The sequence below is a fragment of the Oncorhynchus kisutch genome, linkage group LG18, assembly GCF_002021735.2.
Source record: "Oncorhynchus kisutch isolate 150728-3 linkage group LG18, Okis_V2, whole genome shotgun sequence".
In the NCBI taxonomy this organism is placed as follows: Eukaryota; Metazoa; Chordata; class Actinopteri; order Salmoniformes; family Salmonidae; genus Oncorhynchus; species Oncorhynchus kisutch.
In genome coordinates this window covers 4,557,558-4,577,557 of record NC_034191.2, presented here as the reverse complement: position 1 = coordinate 4,577,557, position 20,000 = coordinate 4,557,558, and the positions used below count along the sequence as shown (strand labels likewise).

The 20,000-nt window shown below is 44.2% G+C and overlaps 1 protein-coding gene and 1 long non-coding RNA gene across 2 annotated transcripts in view; both read left to right on the top strand.

The window, feature by feature from the left end:
• LOC116354731 (uncharacterized) overlaps nt 1-8,069 on the top strand; it is a 13,211-nt gene extending 5,142 nt beyond the window's left edge. The window contains exon 3 of the long non-coding RNA XR_004203909.1: nt 6,959-8,069. This is a non-coding gene — a long non-coding RNA (uncharacterized LOC116354731). The remainder of the gene's footprint in view (nt 1-6,958) is intronic.
• Nucleotides 8,070-10,200: 2,131 nt separating this feature from the next.
• tmem91 (transmembrane protein 91) overlaps nt 10,201-20,000 on the top strand; it is a 17,166-nt gene continuing 7,366 nt past the window's right edge. Inside the window, exon 1 of the mRNA XM_031795337.1 lies at nt 10,201-11,065. Within this exon, the coding sequence (XP_031651197.1) occupies nt 10,607-11,065 (459 nt within the window). The 5' untranslated portion in view covers nt 10,201-10,606. The remainder of the gene's footprint in view (nt 11,066-20,000) is intronic.

Here is a 20,000-nt window from a genome sequence, read left to right as displayed (position 1 = left end):
CAACACTACATAAAGAGAGACACCACAACACTACATAAAGAGAGACAACACTACATAAAGAGAGACACCACAACACTACATAAAGAGAGACAACACAACACTACATAAAGAGAGACAACACAACACTACATAAAGAGAGACAACACAACACTACATAAAGAGAGACAACACAACACTACATAGAGACAACACAACACTACATAAAGAGATACCACAACACTACATAAAGAGAGACAACACTACATAAAGAGAGACACCACAACACTACATAAAGAGAGACACCACAACACTACATAAAGAGAGTCACCACAACACTACATAAAGAGAGACAACACTACACTACATAAAGAGAGACAACACAACACTACATAGAGACAACACAACACTACATAAAGAGAGAGACACTACATAAAGAGAGACACCACAACACTACATAGAGAGACACCACAACACTACATAAAGAGAGACACCACAACACTACATAAAGAGAGACACCACAACACTACATAAAGAGAGTCACCACAACACTACATAAAGAGAGACAACACTACACTACATAAAGAGAGACAACACAACACTACATAGAGACAACACAACACTACATAAAGAGAGAGACACTACATAAAGAGAGACAACACTACACTACATAGAGAGACACCACAACACTACATAAAGAGAGACACCACAACACTACATAAAGAGAGACACCACAACACTACATAAAGAGAGACACCACAACACTACATAAAGAGAGACACCACAACACTACATAAAGAGAGACACCACAACACTACATAAAGAGAGACACCACAACACTACATAAAGAGAGACAACACAACACTACATAAAGAGAGACAACACAACACTACATAAAGAGAGACACCACAACACTACATAAAGAGAGACACCACAACACTACATAAAGAGAGACAACACAACACTACATAAAGAGAGACACCACAACACTACATAAAGAGAGACAACACAACACTACATAAAGAGAGACAACACAACACTACATAAAGAGAGACAACACAACACTACATAAAGAGAGACAACACAACACTACATAAAGAGAGACAACACACACATCGCGACAAGAGAGACACCACAACACTACATAAAGAGAGACACCACAACACTACATAAAGAGAGACACCACAACACTACATAAAGAGAGACAACACAACACTACATAGAGAGAGACACCACAACACTACATAGAGAGAGACACCACAACACTACATAGAGAGAGACACCACAACACTACATAAAGAGAGACACCACAACATAAAGAGAGACACCACAACACTACATAAGAGAGACACCACAACACTACATAGAGAGAGACACCACAACACTACATAGAGAGAGACACCACAACACTACATAAAGAGAGACACCACAACATAAAGAGAGACACCACAACACTACATAAAGAGAGACACCACAACACTACATAAAGAGAGACACCACAACACTACATAAAGAGAGACACCACAACACTACATAAAGAGAGACACCACAACACTACATAAAGAGAGACACCACAACACTACATAAAGAGAGAGGCACTACATAAAGAGAGACACCACAACACTACATAAAGAGAGACACCACAACACTACATAAAGAGAGACAACACAACACTACATAAAGAGACACCACAACACTACATAAAGAGAGACACCACAACACTACATAAAGAGAGTCACCACAACACTACATAGAGACACCACAACACTACATAAAGAGAGACAACACAACACTACATAAAGAGAGACCTAAGACAACAACACAGCATGACAGCAACACAAAACACGATACAAACATTATTGGGCAACAACACAAAGCAAGAAGGTAGAGACAATACAGTTACCAGTCAAAAAGTATACTTCCTGTATATAGCCATGTTATTACCTGGTACTTCCTGTATATAACCATGTTAGTACCTGGTACTTCCTGTATATAGCCATGTTATTACCTGGTACTTCCTGTATATAGCCATGTTATTACCTGGTACTCCCTGTATATAGCCATGTTATTACCTGGTACGTCCTGTATATAGCCATGTTATTACCTGGTACTTCCTGTATATAGCCATGTTATTACCTGGTACTTCCTGTATATAACCATGCTATTACCTGGTACTTCCTGTATATAACCATGTTCTTACCTGGTACTTCCTGTATATAGCCATGTTATTACCTGGTACTTCCTGTATATAACCATGTTATTACCTGGTACTTCCTGTATATAACCATGTTATTACCTGGTTCTTCCTGTATATAGCCATGTTATTACCTGGTACTTCCTGTATATAGCCATGTTATTACCTGGTACTTCCTGTATATAGCCATGTTATTACCTGGTACTTCCTGTATATAGCCATGTTATTACATGGTACTTCCTGTATATAGCCATGTCATTACCTGGTACTTCCTGTATATAGCCATGTTATTACCTGGTACTTCCTGTATATAGCCATGTTATTACCTGGTACTTCCTGTATATAACCATGTCATTACCTGGTACTTCCTGTATATAGCCATGTTATTACCTGGTACTTCCTGTATATAGCCATGCTATTACCTGGTACTTCCTGTATATAACCAATCTATTGCCTGGTACTTCCTGTATATAACCATGTTATTACATGGTACTTCCTGTATATAGCCATGTCATTACCTGGTACTTCCTGTATATAGCCATGTTATTACCTGGTACTTCCTGTATATAGCCATGTTATTACCTGGTACTTCCTGTATATAACCATGTCATTACCTGGTACTTCCTGTATATAGCCATGTTATTACCTGGTACTTCCTGTATATAGCCATGCTATTACCTGGTACTTCCTGTATATAACCAATCTATTACCTGGTACTTCCTGTATATAACCATGTTATTACCTGGTACTTCCTGTATATAGCCATGTTATTACCTGGTACTTCCTGTATATAACCATGTATTTACCTGGTACTCCCTGTATATAAATATGTTATTACCTGGTACTTCCTGTATATAGCCATGTTATTACCTGGTACTCTCTGTATATAACCATGTTATTACCTGGTACTTCCTGTATATAACCATGTTATTACCTGGTACTCCCTGTATATAACCATGTTATTACCTGGTACTTCCTGTATATAGCCATGCTATTACCTGGTACTTCCTGTATATAGCCATGTTATTACCTGGTACTTCCTGTATATAACCATGTCATTACCTGGTACTTCCTGTATATAGCCATGTTATTACCTGGTACTTCCTGTATATAGCCATGCTATTACCTGGTACTTCCTGTATATAACCAATCTATTACCTGGTACTTCCTGTATATAACCATGTTATTACATGGTACTTCCTGTATATAGCCATGTCATTACCTGGTACTTCCTGTACATAGCCATGTTATTGCCTGGTACTTCCTGTATATAGCCATGTTATTACCTGGTACTTCCTGTATATAACCATGTCATTACCTGGTACTTCCTGTATATAGCCATGTTATTACCTGGTACTTCCTGTATATAGCCATGCTATTACCTGGTACTTCCTGTATATAACCAATCTATTACCTGGTACTTCCTGTATATAACCATGTTATTACCTGGTACTTCCTGTATATAGCCATGTTATTACCTGGTACTTCCTGTATATAACCATGTATTTACCTGGTACTCCCTGTATATAAATATGTTATTACCTGGTACTTCCTGTATATAGCCATGTTATTACCTGGTACTCTCTGTATATAACCATGTTATTACCTGGTACTTCCTGTATATAACCATGTTATTACCTGGTACTCCCTGTATATAACCATGTTATTACCTGGTACTTCCTGTATATAACCATGTTATTACCTGGTACTTCCTGTATATAGCCATGTTATTACCTGGTACTTCCTGTATATAACCATGTATTTACCTGGTACTCCCTGTATATAAATATGTTATTACCTGGTACTTCCTGTATATAGCCATGTTATTACCTGGTACTCTCTGTATATAACCATGTTATTACCTGGTACTTCCTGTATATAACCATGTTATTACCTGGTACTCCCTGTATATAACCATGTTATTACCTGGTACTTCCTGTATATAACCATGTTATTACCTGGTACTTCCTGTATATAACCATGTTATTACCTGGTACTTCCTGTATATAACCATGTTATTACCTGGTACTTCCTGTATATAGCCATGTTATTACCTGGTGCTTCCTGTATATAACCATGTTATTACCTGGTACTCCCTGTATATAGCCATGTTATTACCTGGTACTTCCTGTATACTTCCTGTATATAACCATGTTATTACCTGGTACTTCCTGTATACTTCCTGTATATAACCATGTTATTGTTCCTCGTTGTGGATTTATTCCTTATTTTTCTATTATTTCTCTATTCTCTTTCTCTCTCACACACTCCACTCTTCAAATCATCAAATCAAATCAAATTTTATTTGTCACATACACATGGTTAGCAGATGTTAATGCGAGTGTAGCGAAATGCTTGTGCTTCTAGTTCCGACAATGCAGTAATAACCAACAAGTAATCTAACTAACAATTCCAAAACTACTGTCTTATACACAGTGTAAGGGGATAAAGAATATGTACATAAGGATATATGAGTGAGTGATGGTACAGAGCAGCATAGGCAAGATACAGTAGATGGTATTGAGTACAGTATATACATATGAGATGAGTATGTAAACAAAGTGGCATAGTTAAAGTGGCTAGTGATACATGTATTACATAAAGATGCAGTAGATGATATAGAGTACAGTATATACATATACATATGAGATGAATAATGTAGGGAACATTATATTAGGTAGCATTGTTTAAAGTGGCTAGTGATATATTTCACATCATTTCCCATCATTAAAATGGCTGGAGTTGAGTCAGTGTGTTGGCAGCAGCCACTCTTAGTCTACACCTGTGGTTTCTCTCTAGGGTCCGTAAGTAAACCATTCACTGTTAGTCTACTCCTGTGGTTTACCAAGCATGTGACAAATACAATTTGATTTGATTTAGAGGGAGGTGACATCTCCAGCCGTGCTCCTGCCACACCTCCCTAAAAGGGAACACGCCCGGGGTAAACATGCGGCCGCCCCCAAACAGCACACTATTCCCTACATAGGGCACTTGCCCTGAGGGAGTGTAATACATAAGGAATAGGGTGCCATTTGGGACCTAATCCCATTGGTCTCTGTCTGTCAGCCCGGCCTGGCTGTGAAACTCTGAGGTGTGTGTGTGTGTGTGTGTGTGTGTGTGTGTGTGTGTGTGTGTGTGTGTGTGTGTGTCACTAAACCATGTCACTAGGGCCCAGAGTTATTCCCCTAAACCATGACACCAGGGCCCAGAGTTATTCCCCTAAACCATCTCACTAGGGCCCAGAGTTATTCCCCTAAACAATGTCACCAGGGCCCAGAGTTATTCCCCTAAACCATGTCACCAGGGCCCAGAGTTATTCCCCTGAACCATGTCACTAGGACCAAGAGTTATTCCCCTAAACCATGTCACTGGGGCCCGGAGTTATTCCCCTAAACCATGTCACCAGGGCCCAGAGTTATTCCCCTGAACCATGTCACTAGGACCAAGAGTTATTCCCCTGAACCATGTCACTAGGGCCCAGAATTATTCCCCTAAACCATGTCACTAGGACCCAGAGTTATTCCCCTAAACCATGTCACCAGGGCCCAGAGTTATTCCCCTGAACCATGTCACTATGCCCCAGAGTTATTCCCCTAAACAATGTCACTAGGGCCCAGAGTCATTCCCCTAAACCATGTCACCAGGGCCCGGAGTTATTCCCCTAAACCATGTCACCAGGGCCCAGAGTTATTCCCCTAAACCATGTCACTAGGGCCCAGAATTATTCCCCTAAACCATGTCACTAGGGTCCAGAATTATTCCCCTAAACCATGTCACTAGGGTCCAGAGTTCTGGCAGACCTGATGTGTGTCTGTGAAGTAATTCAGCAGCTTGAGATACTGAGTACTGTAGTTTGGGTCTGTCCTTCCTGCTGTACCCCCTCTTCTCCCCAATTGGTAGTTACAGTCTTGTCCCATCGCTGCAACTCCCCTACGGACTCGGGAGAGGCGAAGGTCGAGAGCCATGTGTCCTCCGAAACACGACCGTACCGCACTGCTTCTTGACACACTGCATGCTTAACCCGGAAACCAGCCGCACCAATGTGTCGGTGAAACACCGTCAAGCTGGCGACCAAAATCAGCTTGCAGGCTTCAAAACGAGTCGCTAGAGCGCGATGGGACAAGGAAATCCCAGCCAGCCAAACCCTCCTTTAACCCAGACGACCCTGGGACAATTGTGTGCCGCCTCATGGTTCTCCCAGTTCACGGCCAGCTCTGACACAACCCGGGATCGAACCCAGGTCTGAAGTGCCACATCTAGCACTAGCGATACAGTACCTTAGACCACTGCGTCACTCGGGAGGACTGTCCTGCTGGATCCCTGAGGGCTATTTGGACTGGCTCTTGGGGGTGCTGATTTTCCGGGCGCAGATAGCTGTCGGTTCCATTACTCGGCGGCTGCTGTTGTTACCTTTTCACTAACCTAACGTAGTTTACGAGGTCAAATAAAACACTTAAGCCGTGTCTCCAGGAAACTGAAAAAAAATTTGGTTGAAAATACTGTATCCTTGTAAACCGTAAACATCTGGTCTTTATCACTGACAGCAGCTGGCCACCTAGCATCATGGCATCTCTCTGACCCCCCCCCCCCCCCCCCCTCAAAAAAAATAGACTGTGACACTGTTAGACACTAGGGTACGAGCCTGTTTGGCACCACCATACCATTCACTCAGAATATATTACACTAGGACTCCCAGAGAGACGTAACGCAGTGTGCAGAGACGAAGTGTTGACAACCTGAGGAGGCTAAACATGTTCTAACTGCCTGACCTTGTTCCCTCTTTGGCAGAGCTGCAGCTCGTCGGGCAGAGGACGACAGACTACCCACCAAAACGACCGGCTGGCTGACCGAACGATCGACTCCTCCCTTTCGGTGGCTTTATTGAATGGGACCCTGGGCACAGCGGAGCTGGAGAATTTAAAATACGTGTCCCTCAGGAGTACTCCTGTCCTACACGCGTAGCTGTGCCCCGAGCAGCGAAACACACAGCCAATAAATCAATAGCAGGGACCTCAGATTCCTCCATTACCACCTCCCCCCCCCGGCTGGCCTGGCGGAGGACAGCAGCAGAGCTACAGATGAGAACCTGCTGACCAGGGCGTAACCACCACAGCCCCTGGAGGACAGCCCTGGGGGACAGCCCTGGAGGACAGCCGTGGAGGACAGCCGTGGAGGACAGCTGTGGAGGACAGCCCTGGGGGACAGCCGTGGAGGACAGCCCTAGAGGACAGCCCTGGGGGACAGCCCTAGAGGACAGCCCTGGGGGACAGCCCTGGTTCTGAACCCTCTCTAACCATCAACACAAGACAAGGGTGTTCTGACTGCAGTGGTGAGGAGGGCGGAGGCCTGGTTGTGGTCCCTCTGGTTCCATTCGGAGCTACAATACACCCGAAGGCAGCTAAACACAGAGAAGCCCACAATGACATCCTGAAAATACTTATTTTATAGCTATTTTGTCTCTCCTCTTATTTCTAGACCTTCAAGTCCTTGTGTTTTTATTCAAGCAGGTTTTGACACAGGGAGAAAAGAAGCATTGTCCGTGATGATGCTTTCTGAGGATTACGTCTTGATGTTTGACAGTTATAGGGAAATTGAATTCAGGCTTTAAAAAACCCCCGTCCCAATATTTCCCTTGTCCTCTGTCGCTATAGTAATCAAGGTTGTCCGCGTTCAGAGTGTTATTTGAGACTGAGCAACAATAGCATGTTCATGACCGTATACACACTCCATCATGTGAGAGGAGAGACAAGGGCCCCAGAGCCTTAATCCACCGGCCCCTGGAACAGATCATATCTGACGTGTGACAAGAAAGAGACAACACAACAGAACCCAACCCAACAGAACCCAACAGAACACAACACAACAGAACACAACAGAACCCAACCCAACAGAACACAACACAACAGAACACAACAGAACCCAACCCAACAGAACACAACACAACAGAACCCAACCCAACAGAACACAACACAACAGAACACAACAGAACCCAACCCAACAGAACACAACACAACAGAACCCAACCCAACAGAACACAACACAACAGAACCCAACCCAACAGAACACAACACAACAGAACACAACACAACAGAACCCAACACAACCCAACCCAACACAACAGAACCCAACCCAACAGAACACAACAGAACCCAACACAACCCAACACAACAGAACAGAACCCAACCCAACAGAACACAACCCAACAGAACACAACACAACCCAACACAACACAACAGAACACAACACAACAGAACCCAACACAACAGAACCCAACCCAACAGAACACAACCCAACAGAACACAACACAACCCAACACAACACAACAGAACACAACACAACAGAACCCAACCCAACAGAACACAACACAACAGAACCCAACCCAACAGAACACAACAGAACCCAACCCAACAGAACACAACACAACAGAACCCAACCCAACAGAACCCAACACAACAGAACCCAACCCAACAGAACACAACAGAACCCAACCCAACAGAACACAACACAACAGAACCCAACCCAACAGAACACAACACAACAGAACCCAACCCAACAGAACACAACAGAACCCAACCCAACAGAACACAACACAACAGAACCCAACCCAACAGAACCCAACCCAACAGAACCCAACCCAACAGAACACAACACAACAGAACCCAACACAACAGAACCCAACACAACCCAACCCAACAGAACACAACACAACAGAACCCAACACAACAGAACACAACACAACAGAACCCAACAGAACCCAACCCAACAGAACACAACACAACAGAACCCAACACAACCCAACACAACAGAACAGAACCCAACACAACAGAACAGAACCCAACACAACCCAACAGAACCCAACACAACCCAACACAACAGAACATAACCCAACACAACAGAACAGAACCCAACACAACCCAACACAACAGAACATAACCCAACACAACACAACAGAACCCAACCCAACAGAACCCAACACAACAGAACCCAACCCAACAGAACCCAACACAACAGAACACAACACAACAGAACCCAACCCAACAGAACACAACACAACAGAACCCAACCCAACAGAACACAACACAACAGAACCCAACACAACCCAACACAACAGAACAGAACCCAACACAACAGAACAGAACCCAACACAACAGAACAGAACCCAACACAACCCAACAGAACACAACACAACAGAACCCAACCCAACCCAACACAACAGAACAGAACCCAACACAACAGAACAGAACCCAACACAACCCAACAGAACCCAACACAACCCAACACAACAGAACATAACCCAACACAACAGAACAGAACCCAACACAACCCAACACAGCAGAACAGAACCCAACACAACACAACAGAACCCAACACAACAGAACCCAACAGAACCCAACACAACACAACCCAACACAACAGAACAGAACCCAACAGAACCCAACACAACACAACAGAACCCAACACAACAGAACAGAACCCAACAGAACAGAACCCAACACAACAGAACAGAACCCAACAGAACAGAACCCAGCACAACACAACAGAACCCAACAGAACAGAACCCAACACAACACAACACAACAGAACCCAACACAACAGAACCCAACAAAACAAAACAGAACCCAACACAACAGAACACAACACAACACAACACAACAGAACGCAACACAACAGAACACAACACAACACAACAGAACACAACAGAACCCAACACAACAGAACAGAACACAACAGAACACAACACAACACAACAGAACCCAACACAACAGAACCCAACCCAACACAACACAACAGAACCCAACATAACAGAACCCAACACAACAGAACAGAACCCAACACACAACAGAACAGAACCCAACACAACAGAACCCAACACAACAGAACACAACAGAACAGAACAGAACCCAACAGAACAACACAACAGAACAGAACACAACAGAACACAACAGAACCCAACACAACACAACAGAACCCAACATAACAGAACAGAACCCAACACAACAGAACAGAACCCAACATAACAGAACCCAACACACAACAACAGAACAGAACCCAACACAACAGAACGCAACACAACAGAACGCAATACAACAGAACCCAACACAACAGAACCCAACACAGAGAAGAGGTCTGGGGACCGATTAAGGATGCCATGGTGATTTGTGCTTCTCTCTTATCGGTTTGAGAATAAGGTCTGTAATAAGAGAACCATTGAAACTAATTGGATTGAACATGGATTACCAGTGTGCTCCTAAAGCCAGCGAGGCAGTGGCACTTTTCTCTTAAATCCAAAAGAACCCTTTTCAGGGGCGCTTTCTCTCTTTATCTGCAAGTTCGATTTCCAGACCATTGATTGGTTGATGTGGTGGCTTCCCTCCCGGCCAGGCCATCGGCTGCGTTAGCTATCTACCAGAACAGACCAGAGAGAGAGAAAGAGGGATGGAGAGTCTGGATGAACTAGAGCACCCTCTGCTAGGAAGGGAGAGCCCCAAGGCAGATCCCCGAGGCCTGGGTACTACCTGCACCACTAACCGCCTGTTCAACGGTGTCCTGATGAGGTGTGAGGAGGATAAGACACTGCCCCCACTGGGCTGGAGGGTTTACTGCGGGGGGGCAGGAGAACCAGGACCAGGGGAGCTCGGGTACCAGCAAGCCCAGCAACAGCTGTTAGATCCTTGCTCCCTCCCCAGCACTCTGGAGACCCTGTACCCACCAGCTCCTCTCTGGGGCCACCCTGATGCCATGGGTCTGGGGAACAAGGACTATTTGGAGACCACGTTTGTGGACATCTACCCCGAGTCACCGCTGGAGAGGAAACTGTTTGCAGAGAGCGAACAGGACATTCACTCTGTCTTCTACAGCCTAGAGGACGAAGACAATCTGCTGCCCGACTACGAGGTGAGAAAGGATCCCATTGTAGCACGGTCAGTAGGGCATGGTGCTTGCAATGCTACGGGTTGTGGGTTCGATTTCTGCTGGGGCCCCCCCATACATAACCTATGCATGAAAGTACCTTTGGATAAAGTACATCTTCTAAATGCCATATCCTATATTACTCTACAGAAATATAACACAACATGTTGGTTTCATGAGCAGAAATGTTGTTTCTCTAAAATATTGTGAACAAATTTGTTTACATCCCTGTTAGTGAGCGTTTCTCCTTTGCCAAGATAATCCATCCAACTGACTGGTCAGATTTACCAAATGGAGGGTGAGGGAGAGCTTTGTATGCGTCTCTGTGTGTGGAGTAAAGGTGGTCCAGAGTTTTATTTCCTCTGGTTGCACATGTAACATGCTGGTAGAAATGAGGTAGAACTGATTTAAGTTTCCCTGCATTAAAGTCCCCGGCCACTAGGAGCGCCGCCTCTGGCTGAGCGGTTTCCTCTCTTGGCAAATAGTGTGATCTGGAGCTTATCATAACATACTACTTCAGGCGAGCAAACTCTAGAGACTTCCTTAGATTTCATGCACCAGCTGTTGTTTACAAATATGCGCAGACCGCCCCTCGCTTGCCTAACCGGAGTGTGCTGTTCTATCCTGCCGGTGCAGCGTGTATCCCACTGGCTGAATATCCATGGCATCATTCAGCCACGATTCCGTGAAACATAACAAGTTACATTTTTTGATGTCCCGTTGGTAGGATATTCGTGATTTTACCTCGTCTAGTTTATTGTCCAATGATGCCGAGTAATATTGGTGGCCGAAACATTATGTACAACTTAAGTTACAAATCACGTGAAAAAAAACACATAATACCACAATTGAGAACAGAGTGGCCCCATGGTGGCATTGGGGTTATGGTATGGGGCAGACATAAGCAATGGACAACCAACACAATTGTATTCTATCGATGGCAATTTGAATGCACAGAGACACCGTGACGAGATCCTGAGGCCCATTGTCGTGCCATTCATCCACCACCATCACCTCATGTTTCAGCATGATAATGCACGGCCCCATCTGTACACAATTCCTGGAAGCTGAAAATGTCCCAGATCTTTCATGACCTGCATACTCACCCATTGAGCATGTTTAGGATACTCTGGATCGACGTGTACGACAGTATGTTCCAGTTCACACCAACATCCAGCAACTTCTCACAGCCATTGAAGAGGAGTGGGACAACATTCCACAGGCCACAATCAACAGCCTGATCAACTCTGTGAGAAGGAGATGTGTCATGAGGCAAATGGTGATCACACCAGATACTGACTGGTGGGGGAGTGTCCAGACGGAGGCGCGGTGGCTTCAGAACAATGCATCTCTCCTGATGATGTAGTCTACTGTAACTGATGCATAACTACATAGTTATATCGCTATAATATAGCTGATGCCCTATGGGACACAGAGGTGAAACATGTCAGGTCATCGCCATCGCAGATACAGAGCAGCAGACAGAGAGAGAGAGAGAGAGAGAGACAGGCAGATACAGAGCAGCAGACAGAGAGAGAGAGAGACAGGCAGATACAGAGCAGCAGACAGAGAGAGAGAGAGAGACAGGCAGATACAGAGCAGCAGACAGAGAGAGAGAGAGACAGGCAGATACAGAGCAGCAGACAGAGAGAGAGAGAGACAGGCAGATACAGAGCAGCAGACAGAGAGAGAGAGAGAGAGAGAGAGAGAGAGAGAGACAGGCAGATACAGAGCAGCAGACAGAGAGAGAGAGAGACAGGCAGATACAGAGCAGCAGACAGAGAGAGAGAGAGACAGGCAGATACAGAGCAGCAGACAGAGAGAGAGAGAGAGAGACAGGCAGATACAGAGCAGCAGACAGAGAGAGAGAGAGACAGGCAGATACAGAGCAGCAGACAGAGAGAGAGAAAGAGACAGGCAGATACAGAGCAGCAGACAGAGAGAGCGAGAGAGAGAGAGACAGGCAGATACAGAGCAGCAGACAGAGAGAGAGAGAGACAGGCAGATACAGAGCAGCAGACAGAGCGAGAGAGAGACAGAGAGAGAGAGACAGAGACAGAGAGAGACAGGCAGATACAGAGCAGCAGACAGAGAGAGAGAGAGACAGGCAGATACAGAGCAGCAGACAGAGAGAGAGAAAGAGACAGGCAGATACAGAGCAGCAGACAGAGAGAGCGAGAGAGAGAGAGACAGGCAGATACAGAGCAGCAGACAGAGAGAGAGGGAGACAGGCAGATACAGAGCAGCAGACAGAGCGAGAGAGAGACAGAGAGAGAGAGACAGAGACAGAGAGAGACAGGCAGATACAGAGCAGCAGACAGAGAGAGAATAGGCAGATACAGAGTAGCAGACAGAGAGAGAGAGAGACAGGCAGATACAGAGCAGCAGACAGAGCGAGAGAGAGACAGAGAGAGAGAGACAGAGACAGAGAGACAGACAGAGAGACAGACAGACAGACAGGCAGATACAGAGCAGCAGACAGAGAGAGAATAGGCAGATACAGAGCAGCAGACAGAGAGAGAATAGGCAGATACAGAGCAGCAGACAGAGAGAGAATAGGCAGATACAGAGTAGCAGACAGAGAGAGAATAGGCAGATACAGAGCAGCAGACAGAGAGAGAATAGGCAGATACAGAGCAGCAGACAGAGAGAGAATAGGCAGATACAGAGCAGCAGACAGAGAGAGAATAGGCAGATACAGAGTAGCAGACAGAGAGAGAATAGGCAGATACAGAGCAGCAGACAGAGAGAGAATAGGCAGATACAGAGCAGCAGACAGAGAGAGAATAGGCAGATACAGAGCAGCAGACAGAGAGAGAATAGGCAGATACAGAGCAGCAGACAGAGAGAGAATAGGCAGATACAGAGCAGCAGACAGAGAGAGAATAGGCAGATACAGAGTAGCAGACAGAGAGAGAATAGGCAGATACAGAGTAGCAGACAGAGAGAGATTGAGTTTATTTTATTCTTAATTATTAACACAAATAATGGCACACTGCCTTTTCAGAAATTAATCAAAAACATTACATAAAAAGCATATATATATATATATACATTCAACTTATTTCATCAACCAAAAATTGTTTCCTCCACAAAACATATCGCTCCGTCATAAGCCCACTTCTCCTCAAACAATGAGAGATCTTCTACATCTGAGAACGACTCAAAATCCACTTTCATTCTGGCTTTGACTAATCCTTTATAAACACATCTTACATCCTGTCCATAACCCTCTGTCTATTTTATGTTTCCTACTCAGAAAAAAATGGACATCTTAGCTTGTCCCAAAATAATATTTGACATTTTCTTACTATATTGAAATGCCAAAATATTTGTGTTATTGAAAATAAAAAAAACTCCCCTACAGCTGTAAACAAAGGCTATTTTCGAAAATTGGTTTTATCCTGTCACATAAAACAGTGAAAAGGTTTTCTCTTATATTACCAAAGGGACATCCATCTACAGCATCTGAGATACAAAAGTAATAATTGCAATGATGCCATGGAACACCCTCCATTGCAATGATGCCATGGAACACCCTCCATTGCAATGATGCCATGGAACACCCTCCATTGCAATGATGCCATGGAACACCCTCCATTGCAATGCCCTTTACTACCGGTGGCTTGTACAGTGCTCTCCATGCTGGCTTTACCTTGTCATCAAGGCCTAGTTTTACCCTCCAATGGGTGTCTATTCTATTTTTCAAAATGTTGACACACACCCCATATATAACTCCTTCCCATTCACCTTGTCCAAACCCACCTCGTCCAAACCCACCTCGTCCAAACCCACCTCGTCCAAACGCATCTCTTCCAACCCTCTCAAATCCAGTAATGACGTCTTTCTGTTCGACTCTGGGATATTGGTTGTAAATCCCTAGTCTTGGAAATTGGACATTTTCATCTTGTACCTTCTTCTTGTGGTTTTGAACCATGATCCCCATAATTCTACTGACAGAGCCTTCCTGGGACGGTAGCGTCCAACCCGTCCTCCATCCATGAAGGTGTCCATTAACCTCTCTGGGACGGTAGCGTCCAACCCGTCCTCCATCCATGAAGGTGTCCATTAACCTCTCTGGGACGGTAGCGTCCAACCCGTCCTCCATCCATGAAGGTGTCCATTAACCTCTCTGGGACGGTAGCGTCCAACCCGTCCTCCATCCATGAAGGTGTCCATTAACCTCTCTGGGACGGTAGCGTCCAACCCGTCCTCCATCCATGAAGGTGTCCATTAACCTCTCTGGGACGGTAGCGTCCAACCCGTCCTCCATCCATGAAGGTGTCCATTAACCTCTCTGGGACGGTAGCGTCCAACCCGTCCTCCATCCATGAAGGTGTCCATTAACCTCTCTGGGACGGTAGCGTCCAACCCGTCCTCCATCCATGAAGGTGTCCATTAACCTCTCTGGGACGGTAGCGTCCAACCCGTCCTCCATCCATGAAGGTGTCCATTAACCTCTCTGGGACGGTAGCGTCCAACCCGTCCTCCATCCATGAAGGTGTCCATTAACCTCTCTGGGACGGTAGCGTCCAACTCGTCCTCCATCCATGAAGGTGTCCATTAACCTCTCTGGGACGGTAGCGTCCAACCCGTCCTCCATCCATGAAGGTGTCCATTAACCTCTCTGGGACGGTAGCGTCCAACCCCCGCCAACAGCCAGTGAATGTGCCAAATTCAAAACAACAACTATCTCATAATTAAAATTCCTCAAGCAAGTATTTTACACCATTTTAAAGATACAATTCTCATCACAGTGTTGGACTTCAAAAAAGGCTTTACGAGAGAAAGCACATCATGCGATTATGTTAGGTCAGTGTCTAGTCACACAAAAACACAGCCTTTTTCCAGCCAAAGAGAGGAGTCACAAAAAGCAGAAGTAGAGATAAAATGAATCACTAAACTTTGATGATCTTCATCAGATGACACTCATAGGACATCATGTTACACAATATATGTATGTTCTGTTCAATAAAGTTCATATTTATATCCAAAAATCTCATTTTACATTGGCGTGTTATGTTCAGTAGTTCCAAAACATCTGGTGATTTTGCAGAGAGCCACATCAATTTACAGAAATACTCATAATAAACATTGATTAAAGATACAACTATTGTACATGGAACTTTAGATAAACTTATCCTTAATGCAACCACTGTGTCAGATTTAAAAATACATTTACGGAAAAAGCACACCATGCAATAATCTGGGTACAGCGCATAAAGATATCCGCCATATTGTGGAGTCAACATTAGTCAGAATTATATATATTATATATAATAAATTGGAATATATAATTATATATATCAATGGTAAGTGAATATTTATAATGCTATTTCTGACTAATGTTGATTCCAACAAGGCGGATATTTCTTTGGCTGGATTGGGCTCTGAGAGCCATACTCAGATTATTGCATGGTTTGCTTTTTCCGTAAAGTTTTTTAAAAATCTGACACAGTGGTTGGATTAAGGAGAAGTCTATCTTTAATTCTGTGAATAAAACTTGTATCTTTTATCTTTGTTTATTATGAGTATCTCTGCAAAATCACCAGATGTTTTGGAAGCAAAACATTACTGCACGTAACGCGCCAATGTAAACTGAGATTTCTTTATATAAATATGCACATTATCGAACAAAACATACATGTATTGTGTAACATGTTGTCCTATGAGTGTCATCTGATGAAGATCATCAAAGGTTAGTGATTCATTTTATCTATATTTCTGCTTTTTGTGACTCCTCTCTTTGGCTGGAAAAATGGCTGTGTGTGTTTTTGTGACTTGGCTCTGACCTAACATAATCATATGTTGTGCTTTCGCTATAAAGCCTTTTTGAAATCAGACACGATGGGTAGATTAACAAGAAGTTTATATTTCTAAATCACTGACTGTGCAGTTAAAATCCCCAGCAAGAAATAAATTAAATAAGTTACATTTCTCAATGGTATTTGATAATCTCTCTAAAAAAAACACACCCTCTCGACTGCCACTACTGGGGCATATACATGCATTAAACACATAGTGATGTCTTCATATCTCACTCTAACATTTAATAACCTCCCCTCCACCACCTCTTCAACCTCATATGACAAAGGCAAAAAACCTCTTGAGAACAGGATGGCCACTCCCACTTTTTGAGCTTTCATTTCATTTTTTTACACACCACTGTCTCTTTCCTTTCATTAACTCTACGGCTCTTTCTTTTTTGTTACATCTCTCGCTCCTTTTATGTCGAAATAAGAAATCTTAAAACTGCTCCTGGCTGGGGAAAGACTACAGAGGAAGAGATAGAAAACATCTCTTTACAGGAAGAGACGGGAAACATCTCTTTACAGGAAGAGCCGGAAAACATCTCTTTACAGGAAGAGCCGGAAAACATCTCTTTACAGGAAGAGACGGAAAACATCTCTTTACAGGAAGAGCCGGAAAACATCTCTTTACAGGAAGAGCCGGAAAACATCTCTTTACAGGAAGAGACGGGAAACATCTCTTTACAGGAAGAGACGGAAAACATCTCTTTACAGGAAGAGACGGAAAACATCTCTTTACATAGAAGAGACGGAAAACATCTCTTTACACGAAGAGACAGAAAACCCATCTCTTTACAGGAAGAGCCGGAAAACATCTCTTTACACGAAGAGACAGAAAACCCATCTCTTTACAGGAAGAGACAGAAAACATCTCTTTACAGGAAGAGCCGGAAAACATCTCTTTACAGGAAGAGACAGAAAACATCTCTTACAGGAAGAGGCGGAAAACATCTCTTTACACGAAGAGGCGGAAAACATCTCTTACAGGAAGAGATGGAAAACATCTCTTTACAGGAAGAGATGGAAAACATCTCTTTACAGGAAGAGACGGGAAAACATCTCTTTACAGGAAGAGACAGAAAACATCTCTTTACAGGAAGAGACGGAACCTTTTCCTTTCCTTTAGAGTATAAATCACGTGTCACGTCTCGTGACAACTTTCTTGAGTCTAGCGATTTCAGGGCTTGTCAACCTCCCCCTGTTATTTATTTTTTTACATCAAAACCTTTGCTGATACAATAAACAAATCACTTTCAGGAAGAAAACGAATCTGTTACATAATAACCCTGCATACATTTCTTCCCTTTTGTTGATTTCAGAAATCGACGTACCGTCTCAATCCCATACCTCCCTTCCACCCCATTTCTCTCGCTATTTTGTTGTGATGCGTCAGACAACTCACTCGCTCTATCCTGACCAGAGGAAAACGTCACCATCTCTACAACCTGTTTATCCTCAAATGATTTATCAAGAAAACAGCTGCTTCATTTTCCATAGTTTTTTTTCTCCCAGACCTGGGCGCTGACAGACCTGGGCCCTGACAGACCTGGACCCTGTCAGACCTGGGCCCTGACAGACCTGGGCCCTGACAGACCTGGGCCCTGACAGACCTGGGCCCTGACAGACCTGGGCCCTGACAGACCTGGATCCAGACAGACCTGGGCCCTGACTGTAAATCTCAGTAAGACAAAAATAATGGTGTTCCAAAAAAGGTCCAGTCGCCAGGACCACAAATACGAATTCCATCTAGACACTGTTGCCCTAGAGCACACAAACTATATATACACCTTAGCCTAAACATCAGCACCACAGGTAACTTCCACAAAGCTGTGAACGATCTGAGAGACAATGCAAGAAGGACCTTCTACGCCATCAAAAGGAACATAAAATTCAACATACCAATTAGGATCTGGCTAAAAATACTTGAATCAGTTATAGAACCCATTGCCCTTTATGGTTGTGATGTCTGGGGTCCGCTCACCAACCAAGAATTCACCAAATGGGACAAACACCAAATTGAGACTCTGCATGCAGAATCCTGCAAAAAATCTCCTCAGTGTACAACGTAAAACACCAAATAATGCATGCAGAGCAGAATTAGGGCCGATACCCACTAATTATCAAAATCCAGAAAAGAGCCGTTAAATTGTATAACCACCTAAAAGGAAGCGATTCCCAAACCTTCCATAACAAAGCCATCACCTACAGAGAGATGAACCTGGAGAAGAGTCCCCTAAGCAAGCTGGTTCTGGGGCTCTGTTCACAAACACAAACACACCCCTCAGAGACCCAGGACAGCAATACAATTACAGTAGACCCAACCATGAGAAAACAAAAAGGTAATTACTTGACACATTGGAAAGAAGCAGTACAGTACAGTGTAGAGAGAGAGGGAGAAAGTGTGATAGAGAGAAAGTGTGAGTGTGTGAGAGAGAGAGTGAGAGAGAAAGAGTGAGAGAGACAGAGAGAGAGAGAGTGAGAGAGACAGAGAGAGACAGAGAGAGAGAGAGACAGAGAGAGACAGAGAGAGAGAGTGTGTGAGAGAGAGAGAGAGAGAGAGAGACAGAGAGACAGAGAGAGAGAGAGTGTGTGACAGAGAGAGAGAGAGAGAGTGTGTGAGAGAGAGACAGAGAGAGAGAGAGAGAGTGAGAGAGACAGAGAGAGAGAGAGTGAGAGAGAGTGAGAGAGACAGAGAGAGACAGAGAGAGAGAGAGACAGAGAGAGACAGAGAGAGAGAGAGTGTGTGAGAGAGAGAAAGAGAGACAGAGAGAAAGAGAGAGAGAGAGAGAGAGAGAGAGAGAGAGAGAGAGAGAGAGAGAGAGAGACAGAGAGAGACAGAGAGAGAGTGTGAGAGAGAGACAGAGAAGAGAGAGAGAGAGCGTGAGAGAGAGACAGAGAAGAGAGAGAGAGAGTGTGTGTGAGAGAGAGAGAGAAAGAGAAAGTGTGAGAGAGAGGAGTGAGGGAGAGTTTGTGTGAGAGTGTGAGAGAGACAGGGAGAGTGTGTGAGAGAGAGAGGGGAGAGAGAGACAGGGGAGAGTGTGAGAGAGAGTGTGTGTGAGAGAGAGATGAGAGGCAGAAACATAGGTCAGTGTGTGAGAGAGAGAGAGAGA